The sequence below is a fragment of the Vombatus ursinus genome, unplaced genomic scaffold (assembly GCF_900497805.2).
Source record: "Vombatus ursinus unplaced genomic scaffold, bare-nosed wombat genome assembly UNPS02014768.1, whole genome shotgun sequence".
NCBI lineage: Eukaryota > Metazoa > Chordata > Mammalia > Diprotodontia > Vombatidae > Vombatus > Vombatus ursinus.
In genome coordinates this window covers 21,464,916-21,480,754 of record NW_020954546.1, presented here as the reverse complement: position 1 = coordinate 21,480,754, position 15,839 = coordinate 21,464,916, and the positions used below count along the sequence as shown (strand labels likewise).

At 42.2% G+C, this 15,839-nt stretch overlaps 1 protein-coding gene across 1 annotated transcript in view; it reads left to right on the top strand.

Moving 5' to 3' along the window:
• Nucleotides 1–1,657: 1,657 nt before the first annotated feature.
• The window catches only part of AKAP10 (A-kinase anchoring protein 10), a 55,213-nt gene continuing 41,031 nt past the window's right edge, over nt 1,658–15,839 (top strand). Inside the window, exons 1-2 of the mRNA XM_027861816.1 lie at nt 1,658–1,745; nt 13,752–13,799. Of these exons, the coding sequence (XP_027717617.1) occupies nt 1,658–1,745; nt 13,752–13,799 (136 nt within the window). The remainder of the gene's footprint in view (nt 1,746–13,751; nt 13,800–15,839) is intronic.

The following is a 15,839-nucleotide window of genomic DNA, read 5'->3' as shown; positions in this document are numbered from 1 at the left end:
TAAAAATGATGATATAAAGATGGTGCAGTTTCCACACTAAGACTCTTGAGACATCCTCTAGTTTTGTACAGCTAAGACTTTCCCTATGACTTTGATCTCATTTCTCACCTGGCTGTACCACTCCACCAGGCCCCTGGAACCTCAATATTGGGATCACCTCATCATCCTGTAAGATCTCATGGAGCTTACTTAGTACTTCACCTCATCACTGACTGGAGGGTGGGGTCATGAACTCCAAGCCTTTTTTTTTTAAAGGCAATCAGCATTGAGTGACTTGCCTAGGGTCACACAGTTAGTAAGTGTCTGAGACTGAATTTATACTCAGGTCCTCCTAACTCCAGGGTGGTACAACATCCCCTTTTTTTTTTTTTGTCAGTTTTTAGGCAATTGGGGTTAAGTGACTTGCCCAGGGTCACACTGCTAGTAAGTGTCAAGTGTTTGGTCTGTGGGCGGATTTGAACTCAGGTCCTCCTGACTTCAGGGGCTCTATCCACTGCACCACCTACCTGCCCCTCCAACATCCTTTTAAGGAGAGACCACCTGCCTGTACTATTTTGGGACTTCTATGACTTCTTTACCATCTGGTACATTCTCCTCCTCCTCCCCTTTTCATCTATGTATTGTCTTCCCCAGTTAGATGGATGACAAACTCCTTGAGGGCAAGGACTGTCTTTTTTTTGTACTTGTATCCCTGCACATAGTAGGCACTTAAAACATGTTTATTGATTGATTGGGGAATGTCTAGTAGTGGTATCACTGGTTCCAAGGGCACCTACAATTCGATGCATTCTTCTTAGTATGATTCCGAATTGTTTTAATGTTCCCAGCTCCACCGACAATGGAGTACTGCAGAGCCCCGTGCAGGCTGCCTTCTTGACCTTCACGCCAGTGCCAGGCACCCAGTAGGATGTCCCCCCCCCCTTCCTTGTTAGCTGGTGACTTTTGCTTTCCAGGATTTTATTACCTATACTGTTAATTATTAATTAATTAATTAACTATACTGTATCCTCTTTGGGAGCTTTACACACAAAGCTCCCAAGGGGTAGCAGCAGTAAACCAGCGGTTCTTGACTTTTTTGGGGGTCCTGGACCCCTTGGGCAATCAGAGGAATATTTTTAAATGCATTAAATAAAATACATAAGATTACAAAGGGGACCTATTATCTTCAAATTCAGTTGTCGAAATATTTTTTAAAAGCACGGTGAATAATCCCTGACGTTAGAAAAAAGCTGCCAACAGAGCGACCGTCTGCGAGAACCAGGTCAAAGCAGAAGAGCCCCGCCCACGGGGCGGGTCAGGGAGAGGGAGAAGGAACGCCCCGCCCTCGACCCCCCACTGCGCCTGCGGCCCCACGGCGGGTCACGTGTACGGAGAGGGCTGCGGAGGCCGAGGGGGCGGAGGCGTGGAGGGGGTGCGGTGGGGGAAGGGGAAAGCGGTAACCTCCCGTGATGCCCCGCGCCGGGAAGGGGCCGGAACTCCGGGGCGGGCGGCTTGTTGACAACATGGCGGCTGCGGTGGCGGCTGTGGCGGCCGCCCGGGCAGTGGGAGGCGCCGGCAGCGCCGGCGGCGCCGGGAGGAAGGAGCCTCTCTCGGGTTAGTTGGGCAGGCCACTGCGGGAGCCGCCGGCGCTCGCTCCGGCGGGGGGACCGGTCACTGAATGAGGGGAGCCGGGGCTGCCCCGCGCGAGTCCCCCCGCGCCCTCCGCCCCGGCCCGGGCCCCGCCATGGCCTTCTTCCGGCGGAAAGGTAGGCGACGGGGCCGGGGCGGGGAGCGGGGCCGGGCTCCGGGCTCCCGGCTCCGGGAGCGGAGCCGGACTCCCGCGCTATTCTGCGCCGGGCCGGGCCGGGCCGGGCGCGGGCCCCCCGCCGCGCTGACCTGGCCTTGCACTTGACTCTTAGAGCCACCTGGGCCCCTAGAATTTGGAAGGCCCCCTTCGGGGGAGCCCGGGCAGCGAGCGGCCCTAGCGCCCACCCAGCCCTGCTCCCGGGGAGGAAACTGAGGGCAGGCCACCCGCCCAAGGTCGCCCCGGGGCGCCTGGCTTTTGGTCCGGGAGTCCGTGGCGCTTGCCCGTGGGTGCGCTTGGAGAGTGACCAGGAGTGACCTTCGCGCAGCGCCTCGCACGTAGTAGGTGCTTCCTAAGTGCTGCTCTACCTCGGCTGTGGCCGGGGAGGAAGATGCCCCTCCTCCAGAGGAACGTCTGCCGCCGGTGCCGGCGAAGCCGAGCCTCTCTTTACGAAGCTTCTGCGTGTTGAACTTTGGGATAAATCACTTTAGAGGAGGCATGGCTCGGTGGTCTGGGACCCAGGAGGGTATGCGCTTAGCCTGACCGGGAGAAGATGATGACCTGCTTCGCCCCAGGGAGGGCTCCTCCTCCCACGCGCCAGTGAAACCCCAAGTCCTATCCCCATCCCGTGTTCGGTCAGCATTTTTTACCCCTAAGCGGCCGCTCGAAGTGAGCTGCTAGAAACCCACCACCCCCTTTGGTAGTATTTTCCTATCAGTCCTTGTTGTTATTACTCAGAAATAAAGAATTCCTCCAGATCTCGTAAAGTAAGTTCAAGCCTTTTGACACAGTATTTGTGGATGCTGTGATGGTGTGAATGACAACCTTGTGCTAGCACAGGAATGATAACACATTCATGCCCCTCTGCCGTCCAATCCTGTGAGGTAGGTAGTGCAAGTCTTTTAGGGATGAGCAAGCCGGCTGTTTCTGAGAGCGCTTGGGGGTGATCTCATCAATGAGCCATTTAAATATAATAAGGAAGCATGGGAACCCATTTAAAAAAATTGTTAACATAACCCAGTTTCTTTGTCATCTTCCATGTCCAATCAGTTGCAAAGTCTTATCAGTTCTATCACCATAGCATGTCTCACTTCTTTCCCCTTATCACCAGAGCCATCGCCTTGGTTAAGACCATCTTTATCTCTCACCTGAACTATTGCAACAGGCTCCAGATTGGACTCTGACTTCTATTTTCTCTCCTTCAATACATACTCTGCACAGCTGCTACAGTAATCTTCCTAAAAACACAGGTCTAACCATATAATCCCCCTGTTTGAAAACCTCCAGTGGTTTCCTGTTACCTCAGGGATAAAACACAAACTCATTAGTTTGGCATTTACACCCCATCCCCATCTGGCCCCAGCCTACTTTTCCAGGATTATTTTACATTATCTCCTTCTCAAGCTGTGTTCCAGCCAATGGCCAACTTACTGTTCCTTGAATTCAGCATTCCCTCTTCTACCTCCCACTTTTACACTGATTATCCCCCAGTCGCCAAAAGCACACTGTTCCAAGGCACCATTCACTTGCTGCCTCTTATAGGAAGCTATTGGCTATGCCTGTAGCTGTTCGTTTCTCTCCCCATTCTTAATAGAATGTAAATTTTGCCTGTATGTAGGGACTGCTTTTTATTTTGTTTCTATATCCCTAGTACCTAGCATAGTGCTTTGTTGGAGACAGGGCTAGATAAACATGGTGGTAGTAAAAATGAGATACAAGTTTGGTGAGCTGTGTGCTGGGTAGTCTCACTTTCTTATTAGTGGAAATACCATTTTTACCCAGAATTCGCAATATGTGCACATTCATCTTGCTGCCTTTATTAGCAACAGTCCCAATGTCTTATGTTTGTATAGGGTTTTATTCTTTTTCAAAATGCTTTCACATATTTCCTTTGATCCTTGCAGCTACCCTGTGAGGGTGATATCCAAGATGGCATTATCCCCATTTAACAGTTATTGAAAACTGAGGTACCAGACTTGCACAGTGGCAGATCAGAAATTAGAATCCAGAAGACTTTTTAATCTAGCCATCTTTCTATTTAAAATGTGAGCAAATTTTATTGCTTAATGCCTTTTTTTAGGCAAAACCATATTAAATGTGTAATTCTGAAAAGAGAAGTCAAGTCAGCATACTTGTCTGTAACTGAAGCAAAGATGACAAAATGTGATCAAAGAGGAAAGTTCTGTGGAGTTGATTTTTTTTTTCCTCAAGCCTTGTTTCATGTCCTAAAAAATAGGCAGACCTTGTGTTCACTGGTGAAAAGATGGAAATACTGAGGTCTCTTGTGTGACCTATTATTGTTGCTTAGAATTAATATGAAGCAGTTAAAATGAGTTTAAAATTTGTTTTATCAGTTAAAATTGAGTTCAATTTTTTTTTCTTTTTTTACTCATGATGAAACTAGTATACTCTTTGGACTTAAGTCAGTGTTTTTTTTCCTTACAAAATAATTTATTTGCATTGTCTTTCAGTCTTTCCTCATCTGTATACTTAAAATGTTTTGTTATTTTTAGAAGATTTTTAAAAATGTGGTCTTAGTGTGGTGTGGGTGTTCTAATTCTGATGTTATCACTCCACTTGGTTACAAGGCTTTCTACATTTCTTAGTTGTCATTTTTTATTTGTGATAGTACTCTGTTACAATTATATCCTACTACACGTTACTCAGCCGTTCCCAGATGTTAGGTCATTTTTAGTTTTTTAGTTTTTAGTTTTTGTTATTATAAAGCTTCTAAGAATATTTTTGTGCAGATAGGTCTTCTTTACCTTTTAATACTATCCCTAGACCATATTGTTAGTGTTGGGATCTCTGGGTCAAAGGATTGTGAGTCTACAAGGTTTTTATTTGAGGTGCTGGATGCAGTTAAATATAGGTAATAGCAATGTGAGGAGTGTTCATATTTCTCTTTTAATCAGAAACTTCCCTAGAAAAGTTTAACTCTTTTCTTAGTGGTATTAGGAACAGATGGAAGCAGGGAACCAAGCTTTGGAAGAAATTGACAGACCGCTATCACTTAAAAAGATCAAATGATTGTAGTCTGCTGTTATTAATATTTCTGCAGTAACAAAACCAAAAGGAAGTGAATGAGCATCTTTTTTTTTATCTACCTAGAAAATAATCGAATGGTCCCAATTTCCTTATACAGTTCTCTTCTTATCCTTCCACCCTTTTCTGAGTTGTTAGTCTTACCTTGCATTTGGAAGGAAGGCCTTTGTGTCCTGAATGGTCCTTCTTTTATAGTTTACGAACTGAATTTTCAAGTTTTAAAGGGTATCTGGCTTAGGGAATTGCCCTGCCAGGCTATCTATAGCATGATTTAAAACCAAGTGCAAACCATTGCCTAAGTACAAAAAGCTGAGTTGCTCATTCTCATTGTCTTTTGCCATTTTTGCTTCTTGTTGGAAATAGCTGACAGACTGGTATTTCAGACAATATTATGTTAGTTGTATAAATGTGGAGGCCTGCGTACATGTTAAAGATTTAAAATATGCTTTTTTGCTTTGCAGTGTAAAGATTTCATTCTAAGGACTGGTCTTGTTTTGTTGATGGGTTTTTGGAAGGTTTCCCAGGCCAGTGGTTCATGAATGACCTGCTTGTAGTATTTTGAATTAAGTCTAAGATGATTGCACTAGATGCATTTTACATTTTGTTGTTGCTGGGAGAAGGCAAGGGACCCAGTAATGGAAAACTTTTTTTAAAAAAATCCTCTATTCTGCCCTGCATCTGAGATTTTGTGTGTGTCTTCAAAGAGGTTATAGAAATGTAGAGTTAATGTACTTTTTCTAACTAAGCAGAATTAATTCTATTTTATGTTGAGTCACCAGATAAGATGGAAGTAAGGTACTGTATAAAGGAAACGAAAGAACATTATGCAGGAGATTAATTTTGTGTCCTATGACTAGTTGTAGTATGTACACATGGAGGCTAGAAAAATAGTTTGTCTATATCAGAGGTGGGAAACCTGCAGACTCAGGGCCACATGTGGCCCACTAGGTCCTCACGTGCTCCAATCCAAACTTCACAGAACAAATCCCCTTAATGAAAGAATTTGTTCTGTAAAACTTGGACTTAGTCAAAAGATCACACCCAGGGACCTGGAAGGCCACATGTGGCCTTGAGGTCACAGGTTCCTTACCCCTGGTCTATATCGAGGAGTTATTTTGCCTAACTAAATCCAGGAAATGGTTTGAATTGAATATTGGCCGGAGTTGAAACTGCAGTTTTGAGTTTGTCTGCATCATTGCTCATTCAGAAATTTGCTGCAAGTAGGTCCTTGAGTAAATTCGTTCATCTAAAGAGACACACGGAAGTTGATTTGTGAGGTTTCTTCTTAAAGGTGCTGCTTTAATTGATGTATAAATGTTCACTTCCTGTGTGCTTGAAACAGCTATATTGTGACAATTGAACTCTTATTTTAACATCTGTAAATGCATTTTCTTTAAGTTCCAGAATCACACCAATTGTTTGATGACCCGTTTAGTCACAGTATGCATTCTTCCAACCTTTGATCTTGCTGCTAAGGAACATAGTTGTGATTACAAACAAGGTTTAAATGCCAAAGCAAAATGAGAATAAGGTAGAGTTGTGACACTTGTGGTATTATTGAATCTTTTAACATGTTTTAGTACTTTAAATCAAATGAGTCAGTTTTGTTTAGATGCCATTAATACACTTAAACCTGGAGAAGCTCAATGGATGGCCATGGCCGGTTCTATTAGAATTATACTGGCTTTTACTTTACTTTTAACGTAAGAACATAACTCAAATAGGGAAATCAGAGTTCACTCACGTTTAGAACACTAGTAACAAATGAATCCTTGAGGAAGTGCCTGAGGCTGTGCTTATTTTTCGTGCTTTGATCCTAAGCTGGCAGGAGGGAAAGCATGTTACGGGTTTTTCATCTTTGGTCCTCTATTGGTCTGGGATTCTGGCAGTTTTTAACATTTTGGCATAGGAATTTCGGTCTATCCAAGGTCTTGTATTGGTAATGACTTGTTGATGTCTTTTAAAACAAGGTTTGCTATATCTTTTTAAACAATTCCATCACATGGGGGCAGCTAGGTGGTGCAGTGGATAGAGCTCCAGCCTTGGAGTCAGGAGGACCTGAGTTCAAATCCGGCCTCAGACACTTGACACTTACTAGTGTGACCTTGGGCAAGTCACTTAACCCCGATTGCCTAGCCAAAAAAAAAAAAGAGAGAGAAAAAGAAAAAAAATTCCATCACATAAAAGCAAGATTAATGAATAAGAACCAGTGAAAGGGGGTGCAAACGCTGAAAAACAAAACCAAACAACAGTAACAAACAAAACATTTAAAAAAAAAAAACCTGAATATAAGCCAAGCAGCACAAAAGCAGGAGTTGCTAAGGATGGTACATGGAATGGTATCCTTCTGGGATACAGTTCTGCCACTCTCATGACCAAGGGTGTGGATATCAGTGCTCTCAAGTTTTTCCACCTTGGATTTGTTTTTCTACCACTGTGGTGACATCGCCATATGTGGGTCTTTCAGCGTGAGGTGAAGGGAGTTCAGCCCCTCTCCTCCTTGAGAGGTGCAGTGTGGTGTTGAAGAAGAGGAGGATGGTTAAGGGCTCAGACCTACTTGTTCTGATTCCATTGTTTACAAACCATATAGATTTGGATAGTGGTTAAAATCTTTGAGCCTGTTTCTCTGGTTGTAAAACAGGGCTAATAATCCCTGCCTTGGCTTTCTCATAGGGTTGTTGTGAGAATAGGAGGCCATATGGAGAAACATTGTGAAAATGGCAAGGTACTATCTTTGTTCCAAGGGATACTTGGTATCTTAGGCATACCTTAGGGGAAGTAATGTGGAGGCACCTCTGTTACAGTCCTGGTGCTATTGCTTGTCTCTGTGACTCTTAACTGACTGGGTGGGTTTGGGGTTTGTTGTTGTTTTTTTAAAATGCTTAAACACAAAGTGCTCCATATGACAGCTCTTTTTCTACTGGGTCCTGGCCCTTTAAAAACTTTTGGAGTGTGATGGGTGGTAGGTTTTGGCTGGAGGGTGAGGGAGGGGGATTTATTATGTCCTGTCATATCCTAGTAGGCATCAGCCTTCCCAGACTACTGTCTTGTGAAATTCCTGTTTAGGATATTATCCTTTTAGCTTCTCTGTAACAGAATGTAGTGACTGTATTGAGATTGTACTACTAAAGTAGTCTCTGTATTGTTTCCTAGCCAATTAGTATTTGAGGGTCTCTTATTTTCTGAGCATTATACTAAATGCTGTAGAGGGTATAATGAGGAATTCAGACGTGTAAAGAGATGGCCCCCATACAGGAAAGAGAGGGAGAGCCTAAGGACAAATTAGCCTATCACCAAATGTTAATCGCTATTTTGCAATTAGAAAGCGCTTAGGTGGCTTCTGAGTATTGGAGTCACCAAGGCTAGTAAAATGAACCAGGCAGAATTTACCTTGGGGGTGTGAATTTAGAGGTGGCTGTTAGGAGAAAGTGAAGTTTGTAAATGAACGAAGATTAGAAAGGGTTTTGGGAGAAGAGTAGCCTATGCAAAGGCATGAATATCTGTAAGCCAGTTCATTATTCCTAGGAGATGATAAGCAAATCATTTTGGCTGAAGCTGAGAGAAGCAATGTTGGAAAATAAGGAAGCTTGTGGTTGAATTGTACTTGGGATAGAGGATCTGAAGGTCAGCGGAGGAGTTGGGATTAGACTTGATAGGCTGTAGGAAGCCCTTGGCCCTCCTCGTATGGAGGAATGATGTCATGAAAATGATGCTTAAAATAGCTGCTGTTGGTATAGGAAATGTTTCAGAGTCAGGCTTTCAGCTCCATGAGGACAGAGAACACGTCTTAACTTTGTCATGTCTGTCTGCCGTAGTGCCTTACGTGAACAGGTACAGTTAGTTCAGCTGTGACCCGACATGTGCACTCCAAGAGCATCGATCAGTAAAAAGCACAGAGCTTATGGGGAAAATGGGGTTAGGGGCATGACACTGAAAAACTTCACCAGTGACACGCAAAGAAAGACAGGAACCTAATAAAAATAAGAACATCTTTTTATACATGTTAAATACATAAAAAATAAAATAAACAGTGAGGTCCCTCCCCCCTACACTGCGCTTCAGAAACAAGTTGGGCGGGCCTAGTAGAAGGGGATGGGGGTGGTCTAGGTTCATACTAACCTTTCCCTAGTCACAGTTCCTATTGCCCCAGAATATATACAATCAGTGTAGCACTTTACTTTGAAAAAGACCTGAAGTTTGCTTATGTAAGTGGACTTCAGACGGGTTACAGCTCAGGAGTTACTGTGAAGTAGGGCAGTTATCTGCAAGGAAGAAATTGCAATGAAGCAAACTGGAAATTCAAGTTATGCTCAAAATATTCCCTGATAAACCAATCACAATGGAACAGATTCACGTTTTTTGAAATGTATTATAGCAGAACTGCCTATACTAAATATTTGTTGAGTGAATGAATAGAGGCAGAGAAATTAGGAAAGTACTGTGGGTATCCAGGCACTGTATAATGAGAACTAGGATGTTGGTTATAGAAACAGGTAAGAATGGATGAGTTAGGGAAATATATAAACCTTTAAATACCATAGTGATTTGGAGAGAGTGACTGCAGATGAATTCTGGCTCTTAACTCTCTCTGAAGTGACAGTGTTGTATTCCGGGGATGTTACCCTCTTTTGAGGTCCTGAGTCCTGTGATGGATTCATCAACAAGTTTGACATCTTCCCCCTTCAGTCCCCCTCATTAAAATATTCAGAAAGACACTGTAGCAAAACTGTGATCACAGGATTTATTTTTAAGTACTCTTACTATTAATGGAAAAGTTTGAGCTATTCACTCCCTTAGCCAACTTAACCTATATTTAAATAGTTCATTTTTTGAAACTTAAAAGTAATTAACATAGTAATTAGAAAAAAAAATCTTATCTACACACACACATATATTTCAACCTTTGAGTATATATATCTCATTTATATATGTACATATTGTCACCCTTCCCTGACACCCCAAGTAGAGTATAAACTTTTTGAGGGCAGGGAATGTCTTTGGCCTGGCACATAGGTGTTTAATAAATGCTTGTTACCTATGTTGTTTAAGATCTCTGGCACGTACTTTTTTTTTTTTTAATTTTCACATTAGTCTTGTTATAAGGAAGAATTAGAACCAATAGAAGGAACCACAAGAAAGAGGACACAAAACAAAACAGAAGTAAAAAAAAAAAAAAGCTAATAGTGTGCTTTGATCTGCATTCAAACTCCATAATTTTTTCTTTGGATGTGGATAGCATTTTCCATCATGAAACTTTTGATGTCTTAAATCCTTGCATTGCTGAGAAGGGCTTAGTCTATCAAAGTTAGTCATCACACAATGTGGCTGTTACTGTGTACAAGGTTCTCTTGGTTCTGCTCGCTTCACTCAGCATCAGTCCATACAAGTCTTTCCAGGTTTTTCTGAAGTTCTGGCACATTTTTTGCTGCAGTTTTTTTCCCCAGACTTCCAGTATTTTCTTTTTATGAACTCAACATTTATTAAGTGCCTACTGTGTTCAAAGTATTGGCTTGGGCGTTAGGGATACAAGATAAAAAAATGACAAAGTCCAGTTCTCAAGGACTTTATATTCTTTTGGCAGGATATGCCATGTGCAGTAGGGTATGGAGGGAAGAGAGTTGAATTTGTCTGATGGTCCTGGCTCCACTGCTTCCTGTGTGTTTAACTTTGGACAGGTCATTTTCTCAGCCTCAGTTTTCTTATCCATAAAATTAGAGATTAGATTGGATGACTTCTAAGGTTCCTTCCAGCTCAAACTACATTATTCTCTAGTTGTCCTGTGTATTTATGCATTTTGTTTACATGAGAATGAAAATTAACTTTACCCTTTCCCGGAGAGATTTGGACCAATTAAGTGTTTGCCCTATTTAACTTCATTGGAGTAGATCCCATGTATTCGTGAGCTTCATTTAAATGGTAGCCTTTTAGTCTTTTACATGGGAATCCTGTAATAGCATGTCTGCTGCTCGGGATGTTAGGCGTTCCTTTTAGGATTCATTGCACCTCTTGTGCCTCAGAGAAGTGGAAAGTGATGTTTTTATAGCATTGGTTTTCAAAAAGTATGAAGCCAACGATGCCATGTCAAGGGAGTTCTGTGATGCTTTATGCTTAATTTTGGTGTGTCCTTAAACGAGAAGGCTGTTCAACCCCACCTCCACTGAGGAAGGTGTGATAGCGTTGATCTGGCTTTGCCATTTGGGGAATGAAGATAAACATGTTTTGATGTTTCACTACTTGGATGTCTGATTTCATTGGTATGAATGGTCTTTATACTTATGCAGATTGCAGTTTCTCTACGACTTTGGTGATCTTTGAGAATTGTTGAGGCCCAGAAATTTGTCACAGTGGCTAACATGACTGTGAGCCTCTCATAATTTAGACTGGTTCCTTAACAACAAACATACAGGCCATCAAGAAATATGTACTTTTGATGAATTTTGGCAGAGCATTTTTTTTCTTTTCAGAGATCATATGTAAGATTTGCTGCGATGAGGAATTAACATTTTTTTTTTTTTAATATGCCATCTAGCATGTGGCGGGAGCTAATATTTCTGTGTATGTATTTCATTTCTTTAATGTGCATACTGGTCAGTCCTCAGTATGTTGGACTTTGTTGTTCAGTTGTTTCAGTCATGTCTGACTCTTCATGAGTTTGGGGTTTTCTTCACAAAAGTGGTTTGCCATTTTCTTCAGCTCATTTTACAGATGAAGAAACTGAGGCAAACAGGGTTAAGTGACTTGCCCAGGATCACACAGTTAATAAGTGTTTGAGATTGGTTTTGAACCCAGGTCTTCCTGACTCTGGGTCTGGCGCTCTATCCTCTGCTCCACCTAGCTGCTCCCAGGAACTATTTGGACTAGATGACCTTTAAATTTCTTCTAGCTCCAAATCTGTTATGCTGAAAAGACTTCAGGTATGGACCATAAAACAGATTGTGCCTGCAAAACCAGAAAGGGACTGACTAGTTGGTGATAAATTCTTAGTTATGGCAACCCACCAACAGATAAAACTAAAAAGTGGCCATCAACCCTGGCGGAGTAGAGGGCAGGATTTGGATTCTGCAGTTATCAGAAGAGGGACCAAAAAATGGACAGAGGGTGCTAAGAGCACCCAGTCTTTAGACAGTCTAAACATTTAGAGGAACACGAGAGAGATCTCTGTCAGGCTTTTCAGAGGAACTCCCAGTGTTGAAACCGTGGAAGGACATGGATAGATGATGGGATCTGCGTTGTTGCAGGAAGTACCCACGTTGGTGAGATCACAACTCTGTTGTAGTATTCATTCTCAGAAATTGCGTACTGGTATAAATAATTGATGCAGGGTGGTTTTTCAGGGAGCTCAGGCTGTGGTCTTCCCTTCTTTCTATTAGTGCCTTACCTAGAATTACCCAAACTGGTGTATCTGGCTTTGGCCATTTGGACACTCAGTTCTCATGTAAATGGCCATATCAGCCCCCATTTCCAGACTCTTTACTTTTCCTTCTCACTGTCACTCCTTCAGCCCAGTTCTCTGTTGCTCTTAGTCAGGTATCTGTCCTTCGAACCCAGCCCTGCCCACCTCCTTGCCGTATTGCTGGTCACAATTCCTACCTTGCCTGACCTGTTAGCAGCAGCAGGCAGCCACTCACTGACCTTTCCCTCTGTAGGAAAGAATGTTAGCACTTTGTTGGGAAGCTAGAAAGGAGTATTGGGGAAGGAGCAGGGAAGCAGGTTCTTATTTTTGAGTTAGGGCCAGTGCTGGTTTAATACCTTGAGCTTTAATCAGCCCATGCTCCTGCCCGGGAGTGATGTTTTCCTTTCCAAAGCTGTTTCTGCTCCTGGGAGGGCCATGAGGTGCGTGTTTTTATGTTATGGTCCAGCCACCTTACGAACATGGGGCTTTATTTTCAGATGATGTTTGAAACATTGTCTGTCTTCTCTGTTCCATTGAACGTGGCTGGTAAAGTCACAGAACAGTTGCCCTTGGTCCATTACAGATTCATGCTATTGAACTTTCACGACTTATCTTCGAATATTTGAGTCAGTGAATAAACTTGTATTGCTGTTCCCCAGGTAAACTATATGAAAGTTTCTTCTCAATCCATAAGGACAGAATTAGGGATTTTATAGAGAAGGAAAAATGTCATGGCTGGGCAGGCCTGACTCTGGAGTTGATGTGCTTCTTGCTGCTAGACAATAGTCAGGAATGTTGTAAAGGGGATTTTTGGTTCATGGATAGGTTGGGTTAGATTAGATGCCCTCTTAGGTCTCTGCCAGCTCTTGGAATTCTGTAATTCTATTCTGTTATATGAATGAACACATGAGGATTATATCTTTTCCTTCCTTCTTTCTCTCCCTTCCTTCCTCTTTTTTCCCACCTTCCTTCTTCCTTTCTTCTTCTTCTTACCTTTCTTTCTTTCTTTCTTTCTCTCTTTCACTCTGATTTTTTCTTTCTCACTCTTTCTAGTTTTATTAAGAGCCTGCTAAATGCCAAGGATACAATTAAAAAAAAAAGATCATCCCTTTCCCTCAAGGAGCTTACATTCTAATAGGGGAAGACAACATGTGAAAGGGGGTGGGGAGGGGCCAGCAAGGTATTAGGGCAAAGGGGAAAAAGTCAGTGAAGTCCCAGAGTAGTGTAGCCAGGTAAGAAATGAGGAGGACTCATGTGATCATAGGATAAAGAGCCAGAGGGGAACTTGGTCTCCTAGTCCAGACTTCTCTCTCTCTCAATAGATGAAGTAACTATAAAACTTGAAACTTTACAGCAGAGGAAGGCACATGAACTGAAGGAGTTAGGCATGTTTTTTTGTCTTTGAAAATTAAAGGTTCCATTAATTTGAAACAGCAGATGGACTGTGGTCCATCCACTTAGTTGCCAAAGTACAGTATTTGAATTCTCTGTTTTACTTCAGCTTTTGATAATGACTTTTTTTTTTTACAGTGAAAGGCAAAGAACAAGACAAGGCCACAGATGTAAAGGCAATTAAAGGTAAGTTCAATCAAGTTTCATTATATTAAAAAATTGTGTGTGATACATTGGCCGCATAGAACATTTGCCACCTTGTTTAATTGGTTCATACAAATCAGTTTGCCTTTTTAAAAAAATGTGTTGCTATTTATTTGTGCATTGCTTTGATTTCCAAATATGTCCCTCCCCTCCCCCTCTCCAAAGAACATCCCTTGTAACAAAGAACTCCAAAGGAAGAGGAAATAAAAGAATTGAGCAAAACTCAGCAGCCCGTCATGGTTTAAGTTGGCCAGTTTGTGAAATATCTCCTGGGACAAGCTCGGTCATTATAATTAGAGACTGTCCTGAGGTTGTCATTCTTTAAGTCTCCCCATGCCTCTCTGAAGTTTTCATAGTCATCATTTCATGTGGTGCAGTAATATTCCATTACAGTTTGCCACAGTTTGTGTAGCATTTCCCAATGGACATGCATCTACTTTGTTGTCCGTTCTTTAGTAACACAAAAGGTGTTGCTGTGAAAATTTTGGCGTATATGGGATCTTTCTGCCTCTGATCTTCTGTCTGGGGGAGAGGGGGTACAGACAATAATATGCTTAGCAATGGAATCTCCGATTCAAAGGGTATGGATGTTTTAATCACTCTTAACATAATTCCGGTTTGCTTTCCAGAATAGTTGGACCAATTCACAATTCCACCAACAGTGTTTTGGTGTGCCTATATTCCCTCCAATATTGATTATTTCCATCTTTTGTCATCCTTCCTAACTTACTTGACTTGAGGTGAAATTTTAGAGCTGATTTTTTTGTTTGTTTTGTTTTGTTTTGGCAAGGCAGTTTGGGGGAGTTAAGTGACTTGCCCAGAGTCACACAGCTAGTAAGTGTCAAGTGTCTGGTCTGAAACCAGATTTTTACTCAGGTCCTTGTGACTCCAGAACCGGTGCTCTGTCCACTGTGCTACCTAGCTGGCCCTAGAGCTGTTTTAATTGTTGGCTTAAAAAAAGCTCACTTTTCAAAGAGCTATGATTTTTATTACTCTGCATACTTACAGATGATGCCAGCAGAAACCCTTATGACCTTAAATAATGATTGCTTATTTTCTGTGGCCAAAAACACTTAGATAACCATTCTTCTGAGGATAATTTCCTTTGAATTTATTTAGGCTGGTCTTTGAATGACAGACCTTACTCTTTACATTTGGGTGTGAGCCTGCCAGAGGATAGGCTGCACTATATAGCCTTGGAGAAAAGAAGATTACCTCCATACTAACATGAGGCATCTGAGTAGGACTTTTATGGAGGAATATTATATTTAACCTTTATTATTTTAAATTTAAAATAGTGTTGAAAAGAACTCACTATTTGACAAAGATCTCTGAGAAGACAGGAAAGCAGTTTGGCAGAAACTAGTATAGAATAGTTTCTATACTTAAGGCAGCTAGGCCTAGAATCAGGAAGACCTGAGTTCAGATCTGGCCTCAGACACTTACTAGCTGTGTGACCCTGGGCAAGCCGCTTAACCCTAATGGCCTTGGTTTCTTGGTTTCCTCATCTGTAAAATGAGCTGGAGAAGGAAATGGCAAACCATTCCAGTATCTTTGCCAAGAAAACCCCAAATGGGGTCATGAAGAGTTGGGCATGACTGAAACAACTGACCAACAACAACAGTAGATACAGACCAGGGATGAGGAACCCATGGCCTTAAGGCCACATGTGGCCCTCTAGGTCCTCAAGTGCAGCCCTTTGACTGAATCCAAACTTCACAGCACAATCTCCTTAATAAAAGAATTTGTTCTGTAAAACTTGGACTCAGTCAAAAGTCCTTGTCCAAGGAGCTAGAAGGCTGCATGTGGCCTTGAGGCCTCAGTTCCCCACCCCTGGTACAGACCAACATCTTATACCATATACCAAGATAAAATCAAAATAGGTACATAATTTAGACATAAAGGGTGCTAGCATAAGCAAATTAGGGGAGCATAGACTGTCTTACAGTCAGATTTATGCATAAAGGAAGGATTCCTAACAAAACAAGAGACAGAGCATTATGAGAAGTAAAATGGATAATT